Source organism: Nuphar pumila, chromosome 3, assembly GCF_984573655.1.
Source record: "Nuphar pumila chromosome 3, dmNupPumi1.hap1.1, whole genome shotgun sequence".
NCBI lineage: Eukaryota > Viridiplantae > Streptophyta > Magnoliopsida > Nymphaeales > Nymphaeaceae > Nuphar > Nuphar pumila.
In genome coordinates this window covers 38,221,300-38,248,419 of record NC_143251.1, presented here as the reverse complement: position 1 = coordinate 38,248,419, position 27,120 = coordinate 38,221,300, and the positions used below count along the sequence as shown (strand labels likewise).

The window sequence follows — 27,120 nt, the reverse complement described above, 5'->3', positions numbered from 1 at the left end:
TTTTGTTGTGTGTCCTCCAACTCCAAGTTGTTACTACTGTTGAAAATTTTCTGCCCTGTTTTGTTTTTGCTCTTCAAGGGTTGGGTTGAGAGTTTGGTCATTGGTGTTTGAGAGAATTTGACAGTCACCATAGAATCAATCTATCTGTGTGTCTTGCTCCTCTCTTTTGTGGTGTGGTCTTCTTATTCTTAACATTTTTGTATTTCTGGATTGGTGGTGATATAAGTGGAATGAGCATGGGCCTGCCCGGGTTGGGGTCGCTGACGACGACGTCGTCGGACGACTCCAGCAAGAAGATCAGGAAGCCGTACACGATCACCAAGTCCAGGGAGAGCTGGACCGAGCCGGAGCATGACAAGTTCCTTGAAGCTCTGCAGCTGTATGCCTTCTTCCTTCTCCTCCTTTGTTCTGGTAGAGTTTCTTTGGGTGGCCCTAATTGCTTCTTCCCTTTTCTTGGGTTCTTCTTTGGTTGGTTTTCAGGGTTCTTAATTTTTCTGGGTTTGTTGGGATTCGTAAGTTTCTTTTCTTTTTGGAAGGAAATAGTTTGGTTTTTGTGGGGCGTGCCCATTTCGGCAACAACTTTCTTTTTTCCTCTACTTATGAGATAGTTATGATTGTTGGTAATGTAAAATACATCATTTTAAAGTTTTTCTTGTAATTGGTTTGTGGTTTGGAGAATTGTGCAGTTTTTTTTTTTTAATTCAGAGGAACAGGAATCAGTTGAGTTGGTTTTCTTGATCTGTTCTTGCTGTGGGGTTGAATTAAGGTTCATATTCAGTTGAATTTGTGCATAGAGGTAAAGGGTGTTTTGTTCCAAGGATAGAACGTTGGTTGTTGGCTGAATTGCTAGATGAACAAGGGCCTGCATGATCTTTGCAGCACTGAGTGTTAGACTGTAGGTAGATTTGATAGTGCCATTTGAGGACGCCTTTGGGGTTGAACAGGCAATGCTTGCTCTGGAGGACTGTGGTGATACGTGGTCACGGTGGTGCCGATTGGTATGGCGCGTTTTCGGTTCTTTTTTCGTTGTGGACGTGCTTAGGTTTCACAGATTTCTGCCAGTTCATTAGTTACTGAAAGGGTGAAACCGGCATGTTGGAACGATTCTGGTTTGTGTTCTGTCAACTGAGTAAACCATTTGCCCTAGCTCGTCTTTTGGTTTCTATTGTGATGGCAATGAATCTCTTCGTCCTTTCTCATACTCCATGAGATAGCATGTGAATATTTGCAAGTTGGTTATGTGAAATCACCCTTTCTCTTATGACCCAGGAAACCATCAAATCCATGAGATGCTAACCATGTCAACTACTTTTAAGAATTTTCTTTTTCAGACTTTTGGAATGTCCATCAAAAAATTTCTCATTCTGATACTGCATAAATTTGTAGAATTCTAGAGTAAAGATAAGAAGATAGCATTAAATGATTCTGTGAACTTCACGGTTGCTGGGCGTTGTTCTCAAGTATGGTTGATGTGAACTTGTTGGAGCTTTCAAGGTGAAAACAGATGTGGCTTGGAGCATTTGAGTAAAGTGGGATAAGCCAAAGCTCCTAATGAGATAGCAGATGCAAAAGTTTCAGATGTCATGTTGGATTTTTAATAACCTGACCTATTAGAGGAAAATTGGACATTTCTCATTAGGGTGTGTGTGAGCTCATGCATGTATCCTAGGGTATGGCAGATTAACTGTTTGTGGTGTATGCATGTGTAGGCGTAACATTTGGTATCCTTTAGCTGCAGACCTAGAATGAGCAAGAATGCCATCCAAGCACTAAGAAGGAATGAAACTCTACTACAACAATGAATGATTGATGATGGTGAAATATGTTTCCAACATATAACTGCATGAGATCAATTGAATAATTGAAATTGTTTAAAAGTACACCACTCGATGCCTTACAAGCACTAACAATGAAGAAAGACACAATGAATTGAGAATTCTTTTGATTAGTAAAATGCATGTGCGGATAAGCTACAAGCAATTAGTTAACAAGATTGACATTTGTTTTTTCTTGAGTATCATTACTGCCTTAACATGTACAAGATGACATGTATGCTTATGATATTTATACTTAGCTGTTGCTTGAAGCTGTGTTACCGGCATTTACATTTTCCTCTTCTTAGTATCCATATCGTTGAAAATTTAACTTGCATCATGCTTATATATAACAGAAGTTTCATGCAATATGACCTTTTATGCATGGACTAGCATTTGAGCCTTGGCATCTTTTGTTTCTTGGCATTTCCAGATTTGATCGTGACTGGAAGAAAATTGAGGCATTTGTTGGTTCAAAGACAGTTATCCAGGTTTGTGATCATTCTCTCTCATATTCTAGATTTTATGGCAAAAAAGTTGTAAACTGTAACCATTAGAACATAAAAGATTTATGCATTAATGGTAGTACATGTTTGTATCAATGTCACAGCTACCATGGACATCAGTTATGGAGACATCCCTTAATAGCGTACTTACAACTTATAGCGATACTTAAGAAATTCTAGTTGAATACAAACTGGGAGTCTTGACTAGGTTACCTGAAGGTAGTGCTTTAATGCTTCCCCATGAGCAATTGTGTTTAATGAGACGTGATAATGGATCTGTATCCAGATTCATGTCCTTTTATGTATTTTATAATATTTCATGTTTCTTGTTTTACCCCTTAGTTAAATACTGTGTTGTATATTAATGTAAGGGACAGTCTGTACTTGTACCCAAAAATCAGTTACCTTTTATTAAAATTGAATCCCACACTCCGCACATTGGGAATCGTGCAGTGTGGTTTGAGCGGCCCTTCTTCCTCCTACTCTATCTCTTCCTCTTCTCCTCCTCTTCTCTGGTGATGCAGATCTGAATTTACATGGTATCAGTGCATGTTCAGTCCTGATCTATTCATCAAGGTGAGTTCTAAAAGTCTTGGCTACTCTCTTTTCTCCATTTTCCTTCTTGACTTTCTTTTTTCTTGGTTCCTTTTTCTTGAAAAACCCTAAATCAGACCTTGTGCCTGGATTTCTTTTTATTTTGATCTTGCTGGACCCTATTCTGAAAGTTTTTCTGCACATCTTTATAACGTTGTGATTCTTGCAGCATATTTGTCTTTCTCGTTAATACCCTATTTTCTCCTCTTGGTTTCTTTCTTCAAGCTTTCTTCATTAAAATCCTTTTTGTAGATTAAACTTGACTGCTGCTATTCATATCTTTAATTTTGTGATTGTTTCCTGATCTGCAAAAAAAATGTGCAGATCTGTGTATCGTCAAGGACTGATTCTCTGAACAATTTTCAGTCCTCATTTTTTATCAGCAGCAGCAGCCTGTTTAAGAAAGAAATCATCTTCCTCATAATCTTGTTTTCTTGGAAATCGTGAAACCCTTTTTGAGATAAGCATTATTCCCCTTCCTGTTTTTTAATGGATCCCTCTTCTTCCGTTCTCTCTGCTAGTTTTCTTGATCAACTTGTATTTGAGAAATTAACAAATTCCAATTTTCTTACTTGGAAAAGATAAATTATTCCTTTCACTCGTAGCCAAGATCTTTTGGGTCATCTGGATGGGTCGGTCAATATCCCACCAAATTTTATTTTGTAGGAAGAAAATGATAAAAAATGGGTTGTTTCAACAACTCATATTCGTAATCCAGATTGCATATTCAAGATGAAACATGATCAAACACCCATTGCCTATATTACGTCCACATTATCTCAGGATGTTTTGATCAGCATTCCTAATGATTGTACAACTATGGAACTTTGGGTCAAGCTGGTACAAACATATTCTCAAGTCTTAGAAGCAAGAATCATGTTTTTTAAGAGAAAATTCCATAATCTCAAGATGGAAGAGATCACTGACCAACTTACTATGGTGGTTTTGAGATTTCGGACCAAGATAAAGTGCAATAGGCTTTCAATGGGCTTGGGTCAGAGTATATGTTCTCTATACTACCTTGTTCTGCTTTCCTGCGTTGCCCTCCTTTGAAACACTGCGTCCTAAACTGCTTCAGTTTGAGATGAATTTAGCGGGCACAACAAAAAGCTCTTCAGTTGTAGCAGAGAGCCATAATGTTTTTATTTCTGGGATGCAATATGCAAGAGGTCGAGGAGGCATGCAAGGAGGATGAGGACGTGCAGGAAACCAGGGAGGCCATGGACTTTTTCCTCTTCTAATTGTTCTTCCCTTCCCTAATCAAGGTAAAAAGGTCCCTACTTGTTTTATCTACAAAAAGTTAGGTCACGTCAAAGCCAACTGTTGGTTCAAGGATGATTCGAGGTACAACACTAAGGCAAGCACGCAATAAAAACCTCCAACAAATAAGCCAGGAGGATTAGGAGAAGAGTCACAATTGACAATTTATAAGCAACTCCTATTGGCTGAATCTCAAGCAAAACGATCATAGAGTTTGGTATGTGGACTCAGCGGCAACAAATCATATCACCAGTGATGAAGGTAAATTAAAAACTTATCTTTTTTTTTTTAATTTATAACCTGAACAAATTGCACCCGACACGAGCCGACACAACCTGCCATACCTATGGTCGTCGTGCCGACAATGTAAAACTTTGAAGCTAGGACCCCTGCCCCCGGGGCCTATGCTATGCATTGGCTTGCGCAGAGGGCGACGCCCATGAGAATCGAACCTTGGCTGCCTATCTACCAGCCAAGGCCCCACCCCACTACGCCAACCCCCTTGGGGAAAAAAAAAACTTGATCCCTTATTTTGGAAAAGATAGAGATATCACTGGAGATGACACTCGCCACCTCATCACACACACTAAAAAAGTTTTTATTTCTATGTCCAATTCTAGTGTTCAGTTATCCAATGTCTTCTTTGTCTCCAACATAAAAAGGAACATTGTTTCTATTTCTAAACTTGATGATGATACTAATCCACATGTCATTTTTACTCCTTTTGTTTATGTGAAGCATCTTCACATGACGAGGACGTTTGCTGAAGAAGAGAAACGAGAAAACATGTACCTTTTTAAGGAAGATCCATCAATAGAGGTCAAGAACAAGTCTGTTGAAGAGTCTACAAGTTTCCCTTCCTCTTGCTTCATAATGTACCTTTGGCATTGTCGTTTTACACATTGTAATAAAGCTTTTATTGAAAAACTTGTTTTTAGTAATCTAATTTCAAAGTCGAGTTTGAGTCGGGAGTCAGACAACCATGTTTGTCCAAGTTGTCAAATGTCAAAGAGTCAAGTATTACCTTTTGCTTCCATTAATAAAAGAGCTTTCAAGTTATTTGAAATTGTTCATTTCGATGTATGGGTATTATCTCCCAATGTTTCTTCTTCTGGGAGTCGATGTTCTGTTACTTTTTATTGATAATTATTCAAGGTATACCTAGATATATTTCATGAAAACACAAACATGAGGTTTTTAAAAACTTTAAAAACTTTCATGCTTTGATCTACAATCAGTTCTCTCTCTATATTCTCAACTTCCAGTGTGATGGTTGGGGCGAATACTTTTTGAATGACTTTATTGAATAACTCAAAGAAAATGAGATCAATTGAAGATTATCATGTTCTCGGATGCCTCAACAAAATGAACTTGTTGAGAGAAAACATAGGCACATAGTTGAAAGTGTTCTAGTTATGATGCATGAAGGACCTGTTCTTTTATCACTTTGGATAAAAGATTTCCATACTGCAGTTCACGTCATTAACATGCTGCCTCTGAAAATACTTTAGGACAAATCACCACGTATGAGTTGTTTGGGAAGTATCCTGATTATGATTCCTTGAAAGCATATGGATGTATTTGTTATGTTCACATTTATGCCTCTTTGAAAAATAAATTTGATAAGAAAATCTATCTTTGCAAATTTGTTGGATATGATGATAATTATAAAGGGCACAAATGTTATGATATTGAGAACATGATTTCAAGGAATGTTGTCTTCGATGAGTTGAGTTTTGAGCACAAGGACAACAAACACCAACAAATTCAGCTTCAACCACTTCAAATCTATCAGCCATGGATGGGTGACAGTCTATTTTCAATGGAACTCAATATATCCAACTAGCAACATAATGAATAAATTATAAGTGAAGAATGTGAGATTTGAAAGAATGAAACCCTAATCTACGATGAGAGAAGAGAAGAGAGGGAGAGAGAAATTTCCAGCTGAAAGGAGGATTTTGTCCATCGTGACTGCCCTCTCATTCTATTTAACATAAAGTGTAAACATTAGGGTACGAAAATACCCTTTTACAAAATAATAATTTACAATACATGAACTGGATCTGGACCTGATCCATTATACAAATGGATCGGGTCAGACATACAATGAAGATAATAATGTCTTCTTTTCAGCCTCCCTCAAGTTGTGCATGGTGTTGGACCATGAACAACTTGTTCTTCAAAAACCAAAATCTATCCTTTGTTAACCCTTTAGTGAGGATATCAGCAACTTGTTCTTTTGTTGACACATACATGGGCTCAATCTCTTTGTCTTCAACCTTTTTCCTGATAAAATGTTGATCTATTTCAATGTGCTTTGCTCGACTATGGTGAATGGGATTGAATGACATGTTGATGGCACTTTGATTGTCACACAGCAACAGTGATCGAACAATCGGCTCTCCCATTTCAGTCAGAAGATGTCTTATCCATGTACCCTCGGCCGTAGCAGTGGCCATTGATCTGTATTCGGCCTCAGTGCTCGATCTAGCAACCGCCTTTTGTTTTCTACTGCTCCAGGATACCAAGTTTGGCCCAATGAAGCTGCAATAACCAAATACTGATCGTCGTTCGTCTGGATCCCCCGCCCAATCAGCATCAGCATAAGTAATAAGCTCATGGCCCCCACCTGGATCTAATTCTTCCTTGCCTTTGTATACCAGCCCATCACCCACTGTACCCTTTAGGTAGCGAAGTATACGTTTGACTGCCTCCATATGTGACACACGAGGTTCATACATAAACTGGGATACTTGATTAACTGAATATACTATGTCGGGTCTAGTAAAAGTCAGGTATTGCAACATGCCAACTAAACTGCGATACTTAGTGGGATCTCCATATATATCCCCTTCTTGTGAACTCAATTTCTGATGAATGACACTTGGAGTTGTTAACGGCTTACAATCTGTCATGCCTGCTCTGCCGAGAATGTCCAGCGTATATTTGTGTTGAGTAAGGGTAAGTGTATCATTCTTGTTATCAACTTCTACCCCAAGAAAATATCGCAGCTCTCCCAAATCTTTCATCTTAAATCTCTGATTTAATAACTTCTTCACCTGCTCAATGTGGCTTTTACAATTCCCTATGATGATGATATCATCAACATATATCAACAGAAGGGTAGTAACTCCTTGTTCATTGTGAATGAATAATGAGTGATCCAGAAGAGACCTAGAAAAACCATGCCGTTGTATTTCTAGAGAAAAACTGTCGAACCAGGAACGAGAAGCTTGTTTCAAACCATAGAGTGCTCTCTTTAATTTGCATACATATTTTTTGGCGTCTCGTTCTGCATATCCAGTGGGTTGTTCCATGTAGACCTCTTCTTTTAAATCCCCGTGCAGAAAAGCATTTTTCACATCCAGCTGGCTCAATGTCCATCCATGTTTAATGGCTAGACTCAACACAATACGAATAGTCCCCATCTTGACAACAGGACTAAAAGTTTCATCAAAGTCTTGGCCTTCCTCTTGTGTGAATCCCTTGGCTACCAGTCGAGCCTTGTACCTTTCGATGCTCCCATCTGGTTTATATTTTATCTTGTACACCCATTTTGACCCAACGACATTTCTGTTCAGTGGTCTAGGCACAATCTCCCATGTGCCACATTCATGTAAGGCCTCCATTTCTTCATTCATTGCTTCTACCCATCTTCTAGAGCTCGCAGCTTGATAGAACATAAGAGGCTCATCCTCTTTACTTATGGATGTCAAGAATAACTGAAAATCCATTGAAAATTTTTTATAACTTACCCACCTGTCAAGTGGATGTCGAATCCGTGAAGATCTTCTGATATCCATTTGCTGCGAAACGGATGATCCAGATGGATCCGTGTTCGAACAAGAAGTGAATGAGGGCTCTTTCTCTCGCCGAGTGTACACAATTCCCTTATACCTTGTTGGCTCCAAGTCATATGTGACAGTTTCCTCCGTTTGAGTCTCATTGGCTGAATCCTCATGTGGCTCATTCTGACTGCAATTTTCTGGACATTCTACTGTACCATTGGAGAAGAGTTCTGAATTTAACCATGGGTAGTATACCTCAATGCTGGAGCTTGAGTTATCAGTATCCACCATAGTTGAATTATTATCCTGATCAGCAAAGTTCATTTCATCGAAAATAACATTCCTTGATATTTTGACACGCATACTCAGGGGATCATAACACCTGTACCCTTTGTAATCTTCGGCATATCCTATAAACCTGCATTTCAAAGCTTTATCTTGGAACTTGTGCCTGAGTGAGCTATCAATGTGCACATAACAAACAGACCCAAACACACGTAATTCATGATAATCAGGTTGTATGCCAAAAAGAGAGAAGTATGGTGACTTATTTTCTAAGATATTCATGGGCAAGCGATTTATCACATGAACTGTGGAGTGGAAGGCCTCAGTCCATAATGATGTAGGGAGATTGCTCCCGTGCATCATGCTCATTGCAGTCTCAACAATATGTTGAAGCTTCCTCTCAGCAATCCCATTTTGTTGAGGTGTATGAGGGCAAGACACTCTTCTCTTTATCCCATTATGTTGAAGAAAATTAACAAAGTCACTCGAGGAGAATTCACCTCCTCCATCACACTGGAAATTAAGAATGTTGGTAGAGAAATGATTTTGAACGAAAGAGTGGAATTTCTGGAACAATCCAAAAACTTCTGATTTGTGCTTCATAAAGAATATCCAAGTATAACGTGAATAACTATCAACGAAAATAAGATAGTATTTACTGCCAGAAAAAGAAGTAATTGGAGCAGGACCCCAGACATCTGAACAAATGACCTCAAATGGCCTTGAAGCTCTTTTATTAATGGAAGCAAAAGGTAAGACATGACTCTTACATAGATGACAGCTAGAACATTTTGTATCAACGACTTCTGAACTCAGACTGGACTTAGGAATAAGATTATTCATGACAAGTTTTCCAATAAAATGGCGACCACAATGGCCAAGACGACTATGCCAAAGTCTTGGCTTATTACTTTCAGAAACATTAAATAAAAAATCAGAATCAAAGACTTGGTGAGGCTTCAAGGATGAATAGTTGGGATGAATGAAGGAAGGATCTTCTTGGAAGATGTACATGTTGCCCCATCGTTTTCCTTCAGCGAATGTCCTCCTCGTGCGAAGATCCTTGACATAAACAGAAGAGGGAGTAAATTCAACTGAAGCATTTGCATCATCAACAAGCTTTGAGACTGAAACAATGTTCTTTTGAATATTAGGAGCATGGATGACACTTGGAAGTTTAAGAGAGGACTTTGACATGTGTATAATGGCATTTCCAGTATGTGAGATGGCATGATGTGATCCATCTCCTGTGACAATGCTATTCTTTCCAACATAAGGTGTAAGAGTCAAGAGTTTACCTACATCACCTGTAACATGAGTAGCTGCTCCAGAGTCGACATACCAAATTCCTTTGTCATTTTGTTTCATATTCAATCCTGCCAAGGCTGCCAACAACAACTCTTTTACTTCTCCATCCTTTCTAGCCTCTGCTTGTGGAGCTTTCCCTTTGTTTTGAGGATTAAACCAACAGTTCGCTTTAATGTGCCCTTTCTTGTTGCATAGGAAACGGGTGGGAATGGGTCTTTGTCCCTGAACATTGGGTGTTGGAAGTATGCCACGACCTTCATAGTTATTTCTCCCTTGTCCTCCTTTTCCTCGAAAAGAACTTCCTCTACCTTGACCATAACTCATTCCCATAGCGAGCACATCTTGTGTTCCGGAATTCCCATGAAAAGCTTCAGAGGAACCTTTCAGATTCATCTCATATTGCAACAGTTTTGCACGAAGATCTTCAAACTTTGGAAGTTCTGGTAAACATAGTAAGGTTGTCGTCATAACATGATAATCTGGCCCCAATCCACTCAAGGTTTGTTGTACTTTATCTTTTTCACTGACGAGACACCCAACAACCGCCAACTGATCTGTGATGCCTTTCATTTTATTCAGGTATTCCATAATAGACATGGAATCTTTCTTCAGCATTTGAAATTCTCGCTTAAGAAACATAATTCTTGCCTCAGAAATTTGTGAATATGTTTGAACTAACATATCCCACAGTTCCTTTGCCGAACAATCATCAGGAAGAGCAATAAGGACCTCCTGTGAAAGAGTTGAAGTGATATATGCCACTAGCGATTGATCTCTCTTCATCCAAGCAACATATTCTGGATTCTTGTGAAAAACAACAGATTGTTCGCCTTTATCATCCACCTTTTCTTGCGAAAGAAATTCTGGAGGCGGTGGGACCGATCCATCCAGATGACCAGAAAGGTCCTGACTTTTTATAAACAGAATAATCTGTCTTTTCCAGGTCAAGAAATTACAGTTATTCAATTTTTCAGAGACTAGTTGACCAAGAAAACTTGAGGACAGGCATAATTGCCCGTGAGTAAATTCCATTTGATGAATATGCTTGAACTGACACTTAGGTATGAAGAACAAAGAACTCGGCTAACAGAAAAAGACAGATAAGATATGACAGATGGCTAACAATGATTAGCAGTGATTAGCAGGAAAAACAGCAGAAAGGAAAAGGAAATCACAGATCAAGAGATTAACAATGATTAGCAGGGATTAAACCACAGATCAAGAGATTAAATGTAGGAAAAACAACAGGAATTAAACCTGATGAACCTGATTTCACAAAGAAGCAATCACGGCTGAAAAGAAAACACAGATTGATGCTGTAACACACGGCTGAAAGAAATCACAGATTTTCTTCACAAAGATTTTCTTCACACAGATTCACGCTAGGTATTTGAGGGCCACAATACCACACAGATTCACAGAGATTTACCACACAGATTCAAATCACGGCACACAGATTCACGCTGGGATTTGCTCACGCAGACTCAGGCTGGGTTTTCTTCACGCAGACGCAGATTCACGCAGATGGGCTTTCTTCACGCAGGTTGGGCTTTCTTTCTTCACGCAGGCTGAAATCACGCTGATTCACGACCAGACATTCTTCACTGGGTATTTACGCTGGGTATTCACACCCAGATTCACGCAGATAGCTGATGCAGATCCACGTTGATGCAGATCCACGCTGATGCACACGCTGTGCTTTCTTCACGCAGATTCACGCAGATCCACGCCTTGCTTTCTTCACGCAGATTCACGCAGATCCACAACCTGGCTTTGATACCATGAAAGAATGAAACCCTAATCTACGATAAGAGAAGAGAAGAGAGGGAGAGAGAAATTTCCAGCTGAAAGGAGGGTTTTGTCCATCGTGACTGCCCTCTCATTCTATTTAACATAAAGTGTAAACATTAGGGTACGAAAATACCCTTTTACAAAATAATAATTTACAATACATGAACTGGATCTGGACCTGATCCATTATACAAATGGATCGGGTCAGACATACAATGAAGATAATAATGTCTTCTTTTCAAGATTCAGGGACAACATAATGCAGGGCAGCAAGACAGCAACATGGCTGCAGAAATTGGCAGATTCAAAGAACTTGTGTATAGCCACAAAAATAGAGAGACTCCTGACACTAATTTACAACAGAAAAATTCATCATCTCAAGATGATTAAACGGTTCAAATAGCAAGGAGACATGGTAGGATTCAACACCCTATTGAGAGATGGGTCAACTATGAGAATTTTAGCATAGAGCATCAAGCCTTTTTTATTGTTGTCTCAAGACAAGTGGAACCCAAAACATATAGCCATGCATTCAAATCCAATAGATGGATGGAGGCCATAAATGAGGAGATGAAAGCTCTGTATGAATGCCAGACATGGGACGTTGTTCGAAGTCCTTTAGATAATAATATTATTGGGTCAAAATGGGTATATAAAATCAAGTATAAACGAGATGGCAGCATAAAAAGGTATAAATCTCGGCTTGTAGCAAAGGGGTTCACTCAGGAGCATGGGCTGGATTATAAGAAAACTTTTAGTTCAATGGTGAAGATGGGAACAATTCGAGTCATCCTTTCCCTCGTTGTCGATTTTGGCTAGATTTAAAGTCACTTAGACGTTAAAAATGCATTTTTGTATAAGGATCTCAAAGAAAAAGTTTATATGGAGCAACCACAAGGGTACAATGAGAAAGATCCCAGCAGTTATGTGTGCAAGCTGAATAGGGAAATATATAGCCTAAAACAAGCTTTCTGATCGTGGTTCAAAAGTTTTTCTCTTGAAATACAAAAGCATGGTTTTTATAGATCTCATCTTGATCACTCACTCTTTATTTATAAAGGTGAAGGTTGTAAAAAACACGCATCAAGGTGCAAAAAGTGTGTCTTGCCTCAAGGCAAGGGGGATTTTGCCTTGAAGTGCAAGGCTAAGGCACAAATGTATATGAGGTGTGTGCCTCATACGCCTTGAGGTGCACCCCTTGTAGCGAGGAACGCCTCAAGGTGAGGCGCACGCCTCAATTAAAAAATAATAAAAAGAAAAAGTGGAGGGTGGTCCCATGTTAGGGCACCCCTCCCCCTTTTGTCTCCCCACCCTCTTGCTCCCCAACCCCCACCCTCCTCACCACTGGTGGCAGCTACCACCGGCAGCAGCCACCACCGGGTATGTACTTTCTGTCCCTCTTCTTCTTTGTCTCTTCTTCTTCTCTTCTTTTTTCTTCCCTTTCTCTTCTTCTTCCCCCCCTTTTTCTTCCCGGATAACATAAATGCCTTTTGCCTTTTGTTGCATTAGTTCTCATCTTCTTTAGCCCCAAAGGGGTTTGGCACAGTGGGAGTGGGCCTAGGCTGCTAGGCAGGCTATTGAGGTTTCATTCTCATAGGTGTCACCCCTTTGCATTAACCAAAGTAAGGCGACTCCCTAGGCGCCAAGGGTGTGCTCAGTACCAAGACGGAGACAGTACGTACAACAGGCTAAGTCTAGTTCATCTAGGTCTCCGTCCTAGGGGAGGTTTCTTCATGTCATAATCAAATTCTTATCTTCTTTACATAGTGGTGGGATTGTTGGTTGTTTATATTGTTTTTGACATGCCACAATAATCTTGAGATGAAAGCAAAAATTTGTTACATACATCAAAAAACACATGGAGAAAAGAAAAGGGAGGAGAGCAAAATAAAAGGCAAACATTTAATGACCACAAAGACAAGAAAGGAAAAAAATGTGTTAGAATCATCAATCCTCACTGCCCAAGTATGTACAACACACCAAGAAACTGTCAGGGGAATGATCTTTACACCTCTTTAATGATAGGTTGCATGATTGCATCTCTATGAGGCTTGTTCAAGTATCTGGTCTTTTCTGATGCAGCGACAGGTGGACATTATTTAATGTGGATTGATTTTCTTCACTTTGTACCAATTATATATATATATATATATATATATATATTACCTGTTATTATTTGTTAATTTTGTTTTTTTTTTCTGTTAGAGTTTTTTTCCAAACACGATCATATGCTACATGCCTACATCAATGGAGCACATTGTCTATATAACTCATTCAGAAATGCTGGAATGATGTTTTTTTGTAGATACTGTAGTAAGCAACGAAGTAGTGATGGGAGTGTAGTGAAGCTTGGTGAGCAAGAAATATCGGTGGATGATTGTTTCAAATATTTGGGATCTATCATTCAAAAGTATGGAGAAATTGATGGAGATGTAAATCATAGGATAAAGGTTGGGTGGATGAAATGGAAAAGTGCAACTGGAGTGTTGTGCGATCCTAGAATGCCATTGCGGTTGAAGGGAAAGTTTTATTGGACGACTATTAGGCCCGCTCTACTATATGGTACGGAATGTTGGGCTGCCAAGAGACATCATATTCAAAAAATGAGTGTAGTTGAGATGCGTATGCTGAGATGGATGTGTGGAAATACAATAAAAGATAAGATTCAAAACGAGGAGATACGTAAGAAGGTAGGCGTTGCACCCATTGAAAATAAGATGAGAGAGAATCATTTACGGTGGTTTGGACATATTCGGCGAAGGCCTAATGATGCTCCAGTTAGAAGGATGGAGAAATGGGAAAATATATTAGTTAAAAGAGGTCGGGGTAGGCCTAGGAAGACATGGATGGAGGTGATAGGAAAGGATATGAATGCTTTGAACCTCACCGAGGACATGGCATTGGTTAGAAATGATTGGAGGAGAAGGATTCATGTGGAAGACCCAAAATGATTTTCTTTTTTGGTTCATATCGCCGACCCCAATTGTTTTGGGATGAAGGCGTAGTTGTTGTTGTTTGTTGTACTGTTGTAATGAGATATGCGGAAATAGAAAGAGTGCTATAAGCGCTTACAATGTCCTACAATGGACAAACAATAGCCAAGTCCACAAAGGGACAATACATACACAACACAAAATATAAAAGTCTCTTTATTGAAAAGAGAGAGAGAGCTCTCATGAATACATAAATACAAAGGGGTTCTCACCCCTATTTATACAAGAGGAAAGGAGAGGGAGGCCACAAGGGCCTCAAAAGGTGCACCAAAAGGGGGCTCCCATAGAGTCGTTGGGGGCCCCAACGATTCTATGGTGGGCCTCTTTATGTGGCATAAAAATAAAATAAAAAAATAAAAAATAAAATAAATACAAAAAATAAAAAAAGGAAAAAAACAAGTACCCTATCGGGTATTGTGTGAAATGACCATAATACCCCTATCAGGTATTCTGGTGCAAAACATATATATATATATATATATATATATATATATATATATATATATATATATATATATATTTTAACACCCCCCCTCAAACTTTACTAGGAGATGACCGAAAGTTTGTCTAGGAGAAACATGAAGCGAGGAGCAGAAAGAGCTTTAGTGAAGAAGTCTGTCAACTGGTATTCTGAAGTGACATATGGAAGAGTAATTGTTCCTCGTAAATATTCATCCTGAACATAATGACAGTCCATCTCGATATGTTTGGTGCGTTCATGGAAAGTGTGGTTGCTTTCATTATATATGGCACTCTTGTTGTCACAACATAACTTTGAAGCTCCAACAATATCAACCCTCATGTCTTTGAGAAGACTGTGAAGCCAAACTAATTCCATTGTTGTGGTTGGTAGAAAAGAGCGAGACTTTATGTTGCTTCTTGCATCTCCAGGCAATTAAGAAATCTCCTAAAAAAACACAAAAACCGGTAGTTGAGATTCTATCATTAGGATTACCTCCCCAATCTGCATCAGTATAAGCAAAAAAATTTAAGGAAGAAGATGAGGATAGAAATAGCCCTTTATTTATAGTGTTTTTGATGTATCGGATGATCCGGAGCACGACGCTTATATGCACAGTTGTAGGAGCATGTTGAAATTGACTTACAGAGTGAACCACATGAGCGATGTCTGGTCTGGTTATGGTTAGGTAAGTGAGAGATCCAATAAGTTGTCTGTAGGGTGTGGGATCTTTCAGAAGAACCCCGTCCTCCAACCTTAATCTGGCATTAATGACCTCTGAAGTCTCTACCTTTTTATTATCTGAAATGCCAAACTTAGTACATATATATGCAGCAAGCTTCATATGTGACAAAATATATCCTCGAGGAGAATATGCTACTTAGAAATCCTAAATCAGACATGTCAAAATTATTTTTTAACATGGTTTTAACATCAACAATACTATTTTGATCATTTTCAGTGATAATCATGTCATTAACATAAAGTAATAAGATAACAATACTAGTACCTGCACTTTTAACAAAGAGGGCAGTGTCAGTATAACAAGAATGAAATCCTAATTTAACCATGATATCACTAAAGCGATCATATCAAGCCTTCGGGGCTTGTTTAAAACCATACAGGGCTTTTAAAAGCTTAATGGTTTGATCTTGTCCAATATTAATTCCGGGTGGTGGATCCATATATACTTCTTCATTTAAATTCTCATTTAGAAATGCATTTTTCACATTGAGTTGATATATAGGTCATTTTTTGGTTGATGCGACAACTATTAGAGTTCAGACACTAGTCATACGGGTTACATGAGCGAATGTTTCCTCATAATCAATTCCATATTCTTGTAAATATCCCTTTGCTACTAACTTGGTTTTATATCTTTCTAAGGAACCATCACTTTTAGTTTTAACTTTAAAGACCCAGTGATATCCAATAGGTTTTTTGTGCGGAGGGAGTTTGACTATTTCTTAAGTATTAGCCTTTTTTAGCGCATCTAATTCTATTTTCATTGCTTCAACCCAATGTGGTAGAGCCTTAGCTTGATTATAATGAGAGGGTTCAAAATATGAATGTAAAGTTATTAAACATGCCCAATAATTGGGTGCTAAAGACTCATAGGATACAAACCTATTGGGTGGGATTGATTCTCTAGAAGACCGCCTAATGGAGGGGCTCTTCTATAGATTCGGAATTTTGAGAGAATTTTTATAGGGCACTAATAGGTCTTTCTTGATTTTTTCAAGTGTAAACATTAATATTTTCATTATTAGTATCATCACTTGGGGGTGATATATCAAAATTGGACACTTCACAAGGGTCCTCTATATGTTCAAGATGATTCATAGAATCATCATTTATGTCATCAATAAGATCATGCAAAAACATATAATCAATGTCATGTGATGATTCCATTTTTTCAAAACCATTCTCATCTTCTAAGAAAGTTACATCTTTTGAAACAGAAAGCTTGTCATTTTTTAAATCAAACCACCTATAACCTTTTTTATTTTTCCCGTAACCTAGAAGAACACATTCAATTGCCTTTGGAGACAACTTATCTCTCATATGCAAGAGAACAAAGCATTTACAACCAAAGATGCGAAGGCGATTGAAATCGGGAGAGAATTTAAAAAGTTTTTCATAAGGAGAGGCATTCTTTAATTTTGAGGAAGGCATTCTATTGATTAGGTATGTTTAGGTTAGGACAACTTCGGCCCAATTTTTTTTTGAAATATTTCTAGAGACAAGCAATGTTCTAGCAGTTTCTATAATATGCCTATGCTTTCTTTCTGCTAGTCTGTTTTGTTGTGGAGTCTTAGGACATAATTTTTTATGACAAATTCTATCTTGTGTTAAGTAGTTTTGGAATTCATTAGATAAGTATTCACCATCGGAATCGGTTCTCAAAGTAAATATATTACTTTGAAATTGGTTTTGAATTTTTATATGAAATTCTTTGAAGTAAAACACTTTCGATTTATGACTAAGGAAATAGATCCAAACATAGTTAGTAAAGTCATCGATGAAAGTGACATAGTAAGAGTAACCCCCTTTAGACATGACCGGAGATGGACCCCAAACATTCGAGTGCACCAATTCAAATGGTCTTGAAGAAAGAAATGTTCTAGTTGGAAAAGGAATATCTTTCATTTTTTCAAAAATACAATCTTTGCAATTAATGTTTTTTTCCTTACAAAATTTGTTTCCAAATGAAAAAAGATACATTTTTGAATAGCTTGGATGACCAAGTCTTTTATGCCAAGTTTCAATACTTTTCTCTTTGACATAAGAACAAAAATGATGAGTAGGAAGGTTTAGATGATCCATATAGTAAATGTCCCCCTTCCTATGGCCTTGCTTAATCTGCTTTTTGGATCGGAGATCCTACACAAAGCAACCATTAGATGAGAAAGATATTTCACATCCATGGTCGGCAATTTGGGAGACCGAAAAAAGATTTAAATTTAATTTTAGAACAACTCTAACTTTTGGAACAAAAAGATTTTGAGAATTTTTGAAGTTTAGAGCAAGGTTTTAAAACTCGCTGAGTCAACTAGTTGACTCGGCTCGGCTCGGCCCTCCAGCGAGTCAACCCGGCAAGGCAAACTCGGTTTGCCAAGACTCAGGCTTGACTCGGCCTGACTCGGGCGAGTTCTGGGATGTTTGAAATTCGATTTTTGAGTTTCAAATTACAGTTTCGAAATATATAAGTACATATATTTTAACAAGGGTTACCCCCAGATTTTGTATAAAAAAGAAAATAAAAATCATTTAAAGATAAAAAATCATTTAAATCCATAGAATAAAATCGCCATGCTGTTGGAACTACTGTTCACCCGGTGCTATCAACTTATTCTAGCAAAATATTTTAAAGAAATGATTCTCACTATATATGGAGGGTCAAATGTGCCTATAGGAAGTCACATTTAGGTTTCATCATCCATTTGTTATGTGAACAAACATTGTACAGATTCAAATATTAGTAGTCTTTTTATAGTTGTGTCATTAATATATTTCCTGCATAGTTTTTATATATGAGAAAATTGCTTATTTATGTTGATATTGGGCATTCTGTAAACTTTCAATATGCACATATATCCCTATTTTACATTTATGGATTTGTTAGAGAGGGAATTGAAACTTTTAAAACAAGCTAGCATATATGATTGGCCATTTTAGGAACCGTAGGTACTGAACTCATAGTGACCACATCCTCTAATTCAAGTCATGAATTAGTCAAAGTTCTTGTATAGATATCAAATTCAAGCAAACCTCTATTAGCTCTTTGTAGTTATTTTTATATTCTTACAGACATTTGGACAGTAGTGATATTGTCTCTTGGAACGTTAGCAAGTGGGAAAAATGTAGTGCCGTGTTGATTACAGTTATGGCAAAGAAATAGAAAACTAGAATTGCCTCCTTGCCTATTCCTTTGCTATTCAAAGTACATTTCCAGAATGTGGCTAAGAAATGGACTTAATGATTATCCACTCCATTGATATTCCATGACGTGCCTTATGTAGAGGTTATAAAATGAATATCATTATATCAGGGCACACATTTGTCCATTTCTCCTTTCTGCATGCCATATTAAGTCATTCTACAAACCTTTATATGTTTAAATGACAATTTATATATTGTTTTTATTTTAAAATCAAAAGTTAACAAAACCCGGTCCGAGTCACCGAGTTGACCCGCCGAGTCACGAGTCAATAAAGAACGAGTCGAGTCCCGAGTCACGGGTTTTAAAACCTTGGTTTAGAGTTCCAATACTAGAAATTTTCAAAAAAGTTTCATCGGCCGTAGAGACACAAGAGCCTTTTGAATTGGCGCAAACATCGATTAAAGCATTTTCATGAGGGGTCATATGAAAAGATGCTCTGGAGTCTAAGATCCAAGAGTACGTACCGGGTGATGATGTAGATGCAATGACTGCACCCGATGTAGAGGAAGTAGCTTTAAGGATTTGTTGAAGAGCCATGGATATTTGACCAAGGGTCTCTTTAAGATCACCATTCTTGCCTTCATTTTCTTTAGTGGTAGATTCTTCAAGAGAGGCCACTTTAGGCATGAAAGTTTCATTGAGTTTTGGGCAAGCGGGTTTGATGTGACCCGACTCATAGCAATGATGACATACAATCATTTTTCTTTCTCCATTGTAGTTTCCTTGTTTACTGAAGTGGGGGGGGGCTTGTAGGTTTTTACATTATTGTCGGGTTTGAAAACGGCAAGCACTTCATCAACATTCTTACTCATACCAAGCCTTGTTTCTTCTTGGGTGATTTTGGCAATAGCATCCTCTATAGGAGGAAAGATGGATCTATGTAGAAGTGATGACCTCACTTGCTCAAATTCTGGACGTAGCCCAAATAAGAATTGGAACAAGCAATCTTGTTTCATTTGCTTTTGTCTTAGTTCGACATCTTCCATAGCAACCCATTTTGGCTTTAAAAGAGCCAACTCATCCCATAGTGGGTTTAAAGCACTATAGTAGTCTTGAATACTTGAGTCACCTTGTTTGGTGGTTTTAATTTTTTCTTGCAAAAAATAAGCTCTTGCAAGATCCTTTTGGGTATACATACCCTTCATAAAAAAACCAAGCTTCGTTGGCCCGATGAAATTTAGCTATATTAGCACATACCTTAAGTTCAACGGTGTTCATGAACCAAGCAAGGATTTTTGCGTGATTGCTTTCCCAATCTTTCACTTCCTTTTGATGATTTTCAATGGCTTTGAGGCGAGCATCTCCCTCAAGAGCCTTTTCTTGTCCACCTTCGATCTTTGTGAGCTCCAATTTAGGTTCCGGAATGGAACCCATAACATACCCCCAAAGTTTTTTGCCTTTGAGGTTGTTCTCCATTGCCGATGCCCGCATCATGTAATTCTTTCCATTGAGTTTGAAGGATAGATCGATTTTTGCTTCATAATGCCACCAAGAAGTGAGAAGAAGGGAGACAATAGATGAAAAGTATACGTACCACGCTTCTTCCTCTAAGAACCGAGTGGCTCTGATACCATGTAATGAGATATGTGGAAATACAAAGAGTGCTATAAGCACTTACAATGTCCTACAATGGACAAACAATAGCCAAGTCCACAAAAGGACAACACACACGACACAAAATATAAAAGTCTCTTTATTGAAAAGAGAGAGAGACCTCTCATGAATACATAAATACAAGGGGGTTCACCCCTATTTATACAAGAGGAAAGAAAAGGAAGGAAGGGAGGCCACAACTGCCTCAAAAGGTGCGCCAAAAGGGGGCTCCCATAGAGTCGTTGGGAGCCCCCAACGGTTCTATGGTGGGCCCCTTTGTGTGGCATAAAAATAAAATAAATACAAAAAATAAAAAGAAAAAAAGAAAAAAAAACAAATACCCCTATCGGGTACTGTGTGAAATAACCATAATACCCCTATCGGGTATTATTGTGCAAAACACACACACACACGCATATATATATATATATATATTTTAACAACTGTGTGTCATTAAGCTGATGATATATGTACTGCTAACTTGAGATGTCAAAATTTGTCAAAGTTTCCTTCATCTTGGAGATCCTGCGGTACCTACCTTTCTAAAGTGGATGCTCTTATTTTTTGTCCTGAAGAAGATTTGTCTAATTGAGATTCAGAAGAATCTCAGCCTCCGGGCCAAGATTTTAAACTGAAACCCACCAAGTATTTCACTTTGTCTTGGTAAAGTTGTTTCGTGGATAGTTTGTCACAGGTGCTGCAGCTGTTGGAAACATTTAGATATTAAACTTGCCTTATGTGTCCATTCCTGGGTTTAGGCTCCAACTGTGTTGGTGTGTCCTACTATATTGAACTATTCTTCACTTCAGAGCTTTTCCGATCAGCACGTCATGTGTTCCTTTTTTCTGCATTTTGTTTCATTCATGTAAATGGTTAGTTATTGACTTGTGTTCGAGTTCATTCTGCTAGTATGTTTTACTCTATGTAACAGGGATTCGGCTAGCAGGGTGTCGCACCCGCGTCGATGCGACTCAATGCGGGTGCGGCACTGGGTGCGGTCAACCCGACCCTGGGTGCGTTGACCGCACCCAGGGTCATTTCGGTCCATTTTTTTGGATTTAAAAAAAAAATTGCCCTATGAAATGGGCTGCGGAATTTAAAAAAAAAAAAAATCTTGGGGGGGGGGGGGGGGGGGGGCTGCCCCCCTATAACCCCCCCGCGCCAGGGGGAACCCCCGGACCCCCCTTATATATATATTTACATTTTTTCCCTGCCGCACCCTCGCACCCGGGTTTTTTGGAAGTGCCGAATGTAATGAGATATTGCGGAAATATAAAGAGTGCATACAAGCACTTACAACAATGAATAAAAGAGACAATATCACAAGTCCACAAAGGGACAATACAAGCACAAGCCTTTAAGAAGGCAACAATATAAAAAGCCTCTTATTGAGAAAAGAGAAAGCTCTCAAGAATGAGAATACACAAGGGGTTCACCCCTATTTATACAAGAGGGAGAGGAGGAAAAAGGAGGGCCAAAGGGCCTCAAAAGGAGAGCCAAAAAGGGGCTCCCGTAGAGTCGTTGGGAGCCCCTAACGGTCACATTTGTGACCGTTGGGGGCTCCAACGACTCTAAGGTTGGAGCCCCTTTAGGTCCTCAAAAAGAATAAAAAAAGAATTTAAAAAAATAAAAATAAAAATTACATTTATTCAAAAAAGAAAAATAGTTGTTTTCTAAAACAACTATGTGAAATTACAAAAATACCCCTATCGGGTATTGATGTAATATATATATATATATATATATATATATATATATATATATATATATATATATATATATATATATATATATATATATATATATATATATATATATATTAGATACATTTTAACACCGAATCCCCGCACCCATGTGGCATAGGTTTTACTTGTTAATGATATTCCCCAAATCATTTTAGCACTTGATAAAGTATTTGCTTAAACTGCATTACATTATTTTTTTCTTTTCTTTTGCACAGATCCGAAGCCATGCACAGAAGTACTTTTTGAAGGTTCAAAAGAATGGCACAAGTGAGCATGTGCCACCCCCTCGACCCAAACGGAAGGCAGCTCATCCATATCCACAGAAGGCTTCTAAAAATGGTAAGCATACTTCGTCAGGGTATTTGACAAAAATAGTCTGAGTCTGAGCTGATTCAAATCTGGGGCAATCTTGAATTTAAAGTCAAGTCTCTGACCATATTATCTGCCAGTCTGCACTTATTTGTTATCCTGTTAGCTATTTGTGTGTTCTTTTGGGACTTGGCTCAGCTTTTGGGCCTCATTTAAGGTTTTTTTTTAATTGATTCTGTGGTACAACAAAATAAGACAGTCAATTCTATCTGGACAATTTTGCAGCCCCTCTTCCACCACAGTCAAATGTTGCATTTTGTACTTCAGCCGGTCGTCTTGAACCTGGATATGTTCTTCGGACAGATTCATCTTCAATTCTCAGGAACTCCACAACTGTAGCGGTGCCTTCCTGGGCACACGACACCATTCCCCCAGTCAATTTGTCCCATATTAGTAAAGGTTTTGGACATGACTTCTCTGTCTGATTTTTGGTGCTTTGCTTTCAATTATCAATTTACTCAGTTTATTGTCTTTATAGACGATACGAGATCAGCAGGGCCAGCAGTATTAAATAATTGCAGTTGTAGTAGCAACGAAAGCTCTCCGAGACAATGGGCAACATGTGAAATAGCTGAACATGGAAACCATGGCCTACCACTTCGAGGTAAATAGTTAGTTATGAGCTTAATGTGCATGATTTTCTGATATTAGCTGACTATCCTCACTATTTTTTTCTTCAAGAGATACCTTCATATAGCACTTTATTGGCTCGCTTTGCATCTGTTGCTCCTACTTGTCAGCATACTGACATTGCAATCTTCAAGATAGTCTTACCTTACAGAATAATGTCCTGGATTAATTCTGGAATCCTAGTTATGTAATGGTGATGTAGGTAACTGCTCATACTAATTCCTTGTCTTTGGGATGGTGGATCCATTGATTTTTTTAGGTGAGTTGAAAAACAAAGAACAGATAAAAATGCACAGGATTTTAGATGAACTACGAAGATCTTTCATGGAGATTTTTTTGCAGAATTGTTTTGATATTTGCTATATGCCTCTAACATCAGAAGTGATGTGTCTTTATGAATGCATCGACTGATTGAGAAAAATAGAGAAAAATATATGAATAAGACCAGGAAATGCAGCAAAATACCTCATTCTGATTTGATCTTGATATGCATGAAGCTTCAGGTTATGCTATTCTGCTATGTAAGCTTATGTATGTGTTTTAAAATGCAAGTCTTATAGCCGAATGATAGGGCTCATTTTGGCCTTGTATAGGCAGACTTACAACAAAGAGTTGATACTACACGTGCGTCTAAAATACAAATAAAGAATGAAAGTGTATGAAAGATCAGTAATAACCATGTTTATGCTTCAACAAAGAGATGGTAATTTCCCATTGGAATTTAGACATATCTGCTGTTCAGGAACATATCCATGCAGCAAGCTTTGTACACCGAACATGGCTAAAAAAGAGTAGGATAAAAGAAAAGGGAACTAATTGCTGACAGACAGCATAAGCAAATACATATATACTTCATAATGAACATGCACTTTCATCTTTCTATGGTATACCAATAGGACTTGGACTTGAATATAATTAGCTGAAGCATGTGAGGGGGCAGCTATAACATCTGAGGGAGCAATTCTAGAGTACTATATGCTTAGACCATCTTTGTGTGCTTATTCTACTATGCATTGTGTACACCTTTTAGCCATAGCAAAACATTTCTTATACACTTGAAACTGAGGCATGATATTAACTTACAAAGATTTTGTAAATTTAGTGCTATCTAGTGTCTGTTATGGCTGCCATTATTCTCATTAAAGGTAGTTGCTTTATCATCATATTTTTTTTTGTTTTGATTGGTTTTTGCTTGTTTCTCTTCAAACTATATTTGAACAAAGGAAAAAGGCGTTGGATGCAGTTTTTGGGGCATTATTCTGTTTTGCATTTCTGGTTTTGCTACTGTACTTTCTCTGAGGCTCCAAGTTAATGCTGCTTGGAATAATGAATTTTGTAGTTCTACCAGACTTCGCTCAAGTATACAGCTTCATAGGCAGCGTATTTGATCCAAGCACCACTGGTCATTTGCAGAAGCTTAAGGAGATGGATCCTATCGATGTTGAAACAGTATGTCATCCACCTAGATAATTCTAAGTTGATTTACTTTGTGTTTTATTGTTCCAACTCTCAGAAACTAATTTTGTCCATTATGTGATATTCCACGTTTATCTCAAGGATAATGCTTCTGAAGCCTAATTACATACCAATCTGACAATCAGTTGTTTCAAAACAATGCTTAAAAGTAAAATAATGTTCTCTCAGACTAATTTTATGTGGTAAGTGATATTCCATATTATGTCACAGATAATTCTTCTGATCTTTTCGACACGGTGATTAAAGATAAAACGAAATTCCACCTGTGGTTTTCTTGTATGAAATGCAGTTAAAGGAAGAAAAACTTTATGAGTTCAAAGGTGTTTGACTCGTATTCCATTGCATCACCTCATATCCTTGTTTATATATCAACTGCTTTTACCAAATCTTTTGGAGTTTGATGAACGGCCTTGTTTTTCCATTTTCAGTGTCCTATAGAAACTTCCTTTTTTCTTTTATTATTATTACTATTATTGTATTAGTAAACCTTATGCTAATACATGTGGCAACATATCTTTTTGTCAAGGCAATTCGTTTGTCATGTATATGCTCTACTGTAAGCTGATAAAACAATTGAGGCCTTGCATATACAAGTCATGCATCTTGACAAATGCTGGCCAAATGATCTCATAGTGATCTGGCTCTGTATGCAATGGAAGTCAAAGAACCCGGCAAATACTTCCTATATTTCCATGAAATTAGTGAACCGGCCAAGAAAATACAGAATCCATCAGTCGAGCACCCTCGGCTAGCACTTCTGCATCTCTGACCATGCAATTATGAGGTATAATTAAAAAATAAGCTTATATAAGGTGCAGGAATAGAAAATCACCAATTACCAGTAGGGTGATGTTGAAATTTGCAGTAGATTTAGAATGGTGAGTACTCACACATTAAAATGCTTATGCAAGCCCAATCTTTTCATCTCAAAGTTAGCATTAAGTTGTCTTCTAATGGCACGAATAGCATTAAATATCATAAGACATTTTTATGTTGAAGGGAGAAGTTGCCTGAATATCCATCAGCAACCTGCCAATTTATATTATGACTTTTCATGTTTTGAAGTTCCCTGTTCTTTTAAGGAATTACTTCCATTAGACAGGAGGTGGTCCATACGGACCCTGCAAATATTTGGATGCATGCATATGTGCGTACAATTATGCAGATACAAGTCCATGCATTGCTAAGATGTATATATTTCCTTTTCCTTTTTGGTATACGTTTTGGTTTCATTTTGCTTTTCTTTTGTTTCCATGCTCTCTCTTACCAATGTATGTTTTCACTTTTCATTTGCATAACTTGAGTTTCGTACTTTTATTATGTCTTTCTGAGGCCATTCTGTTTAATCCAGAGACATGAAAGTGTTGAGCCATCAGTGGTGTTTGTTTTGTACTTACTGATACGGTTTCCTGTTGTCTGCTTGTGTCAGGTTTTGTTGCTGATAAGAAATCTCTCTATCAATTTGTCTAGTCCAGAATTTGAAGATCACGTGAGTGTCCTATTAACAAATTGTTTCTTGTTGGCTATTTTTGTTAGAATCTTATTAAATACTTTTTGATATTGGAATTACTTATACATTTTTCTTTCCTTTTTTTATCCTTTTTTTTTGTGCAATTGAAATGCCTAGATGCAATTCAAAGTTATTGAACTTTATGTTCTAGATTCCTGATGAAATATTGGAATGTGTGGAGTCCGAACAGCATTACTTAAATGAAACCGGATAGTAAAAACAAGATCCAAAGACTGTGATGAATGTGAAGATATTGAGATTAGTGAACAAGAATTTTATATAATATTCCTGAATTCTGAAATCCAATGAAATGTAGATGAACTTTGTATGTGTATAGATCACTTAATTTTCACCCCCGTGTTCTGAGAATAATGTATGTTTATGTGCAGAAACAGTTGCTGTCATCGTATGATACTGACGGTCAGGAAGCTGATCATGTTCCTGTAGCCATTGCAGTCGGAAGGTGTGCACCATTCTGGTTTCAGCTCTCTGGTCTGGTTCATGCCTTCATTTCATGCATTTTCCTTAATTCATTTTTTCTGGAACTCAATCAGGACTCCAGGTTAACAACCTCAAATGTGCAACATGGTGGTAGTTAAGCGTGCAGTAATCAACTGTCTTTATATTCTTGTATAATAACGTCGCTGGTAGTTTGCTTCCAGCCTTCTCTATCAACCAGGCATTTTCTTGTGGCTTGACAAGGATTGATGTTATCCTGTTTCCCTTTATAGCTTCTTCTTTTTGTTCTCTTTGGATTATGTTGTAAGTTTAGAGTGGCCATATTTCACTTCTATATAAGCTTCTTTTTTGTGTAATTAATGTATGATAACAGTTGTATCATATATATGTAAAATATTATCTTTCCCTTTTCCTTTTTGGTGTAAAGTTAAAGTGATGCAATTGTGCAAACATTCGAATACTCGTTTCATAAGCCTTTGAAATTCTTTTTCATGTGGTTATGAATTTAGTTGAGTTTCAACAGACTTGGTGGCCGCTAGTCAGATTTTCATCTGCTTATCTGATCTATCATGTTGGTCCTTGTGACAATGGGG

The 27,120-nt window shown here is 37.8% G+C and overlaps 1 protein-coding gene across 2 annotated transcripts; it reads left to right on the top strand.

The window, feature by feature from the left end:
- On the top strand, positions 1-26,940 carry LOC149842629 (protein REVEILLE 6-like). 2 transcript variants are annotated; one of them, XM_089999335.1, is made up of 9 exons: positions 1-379; positions 2,248-2,305; positions 22,299-22,422; positions 22,678-22,851; positions 22,931-23,056; positions 24,422-24,531; positions 25,988-26,047; positions 26,458-26,531; positions 26,623-26,940. In XM_089999335.1, exons 1-9 carry the CDS (start codon positions 231-233, stop codon positions 26,633-26,635), a joined length of 888 nt encoding a protein of 295 aa, XP_089855461.1. In that variant the 5' UTR covers positions 1-230; the 3' UTR covers positions 26,636-26,940. The 2 variants fall into 2 exon arrangements, with proteins under 2 accessions (XP_089855461.1, XP_089855462.1); XM_089999336.1 differs by having other exon boundaries at positions 3-379; positions 24,431-24,531.
- The last annotated feature ends 180 nt before the right edge of the window (positions 26,941-27,120 follow it).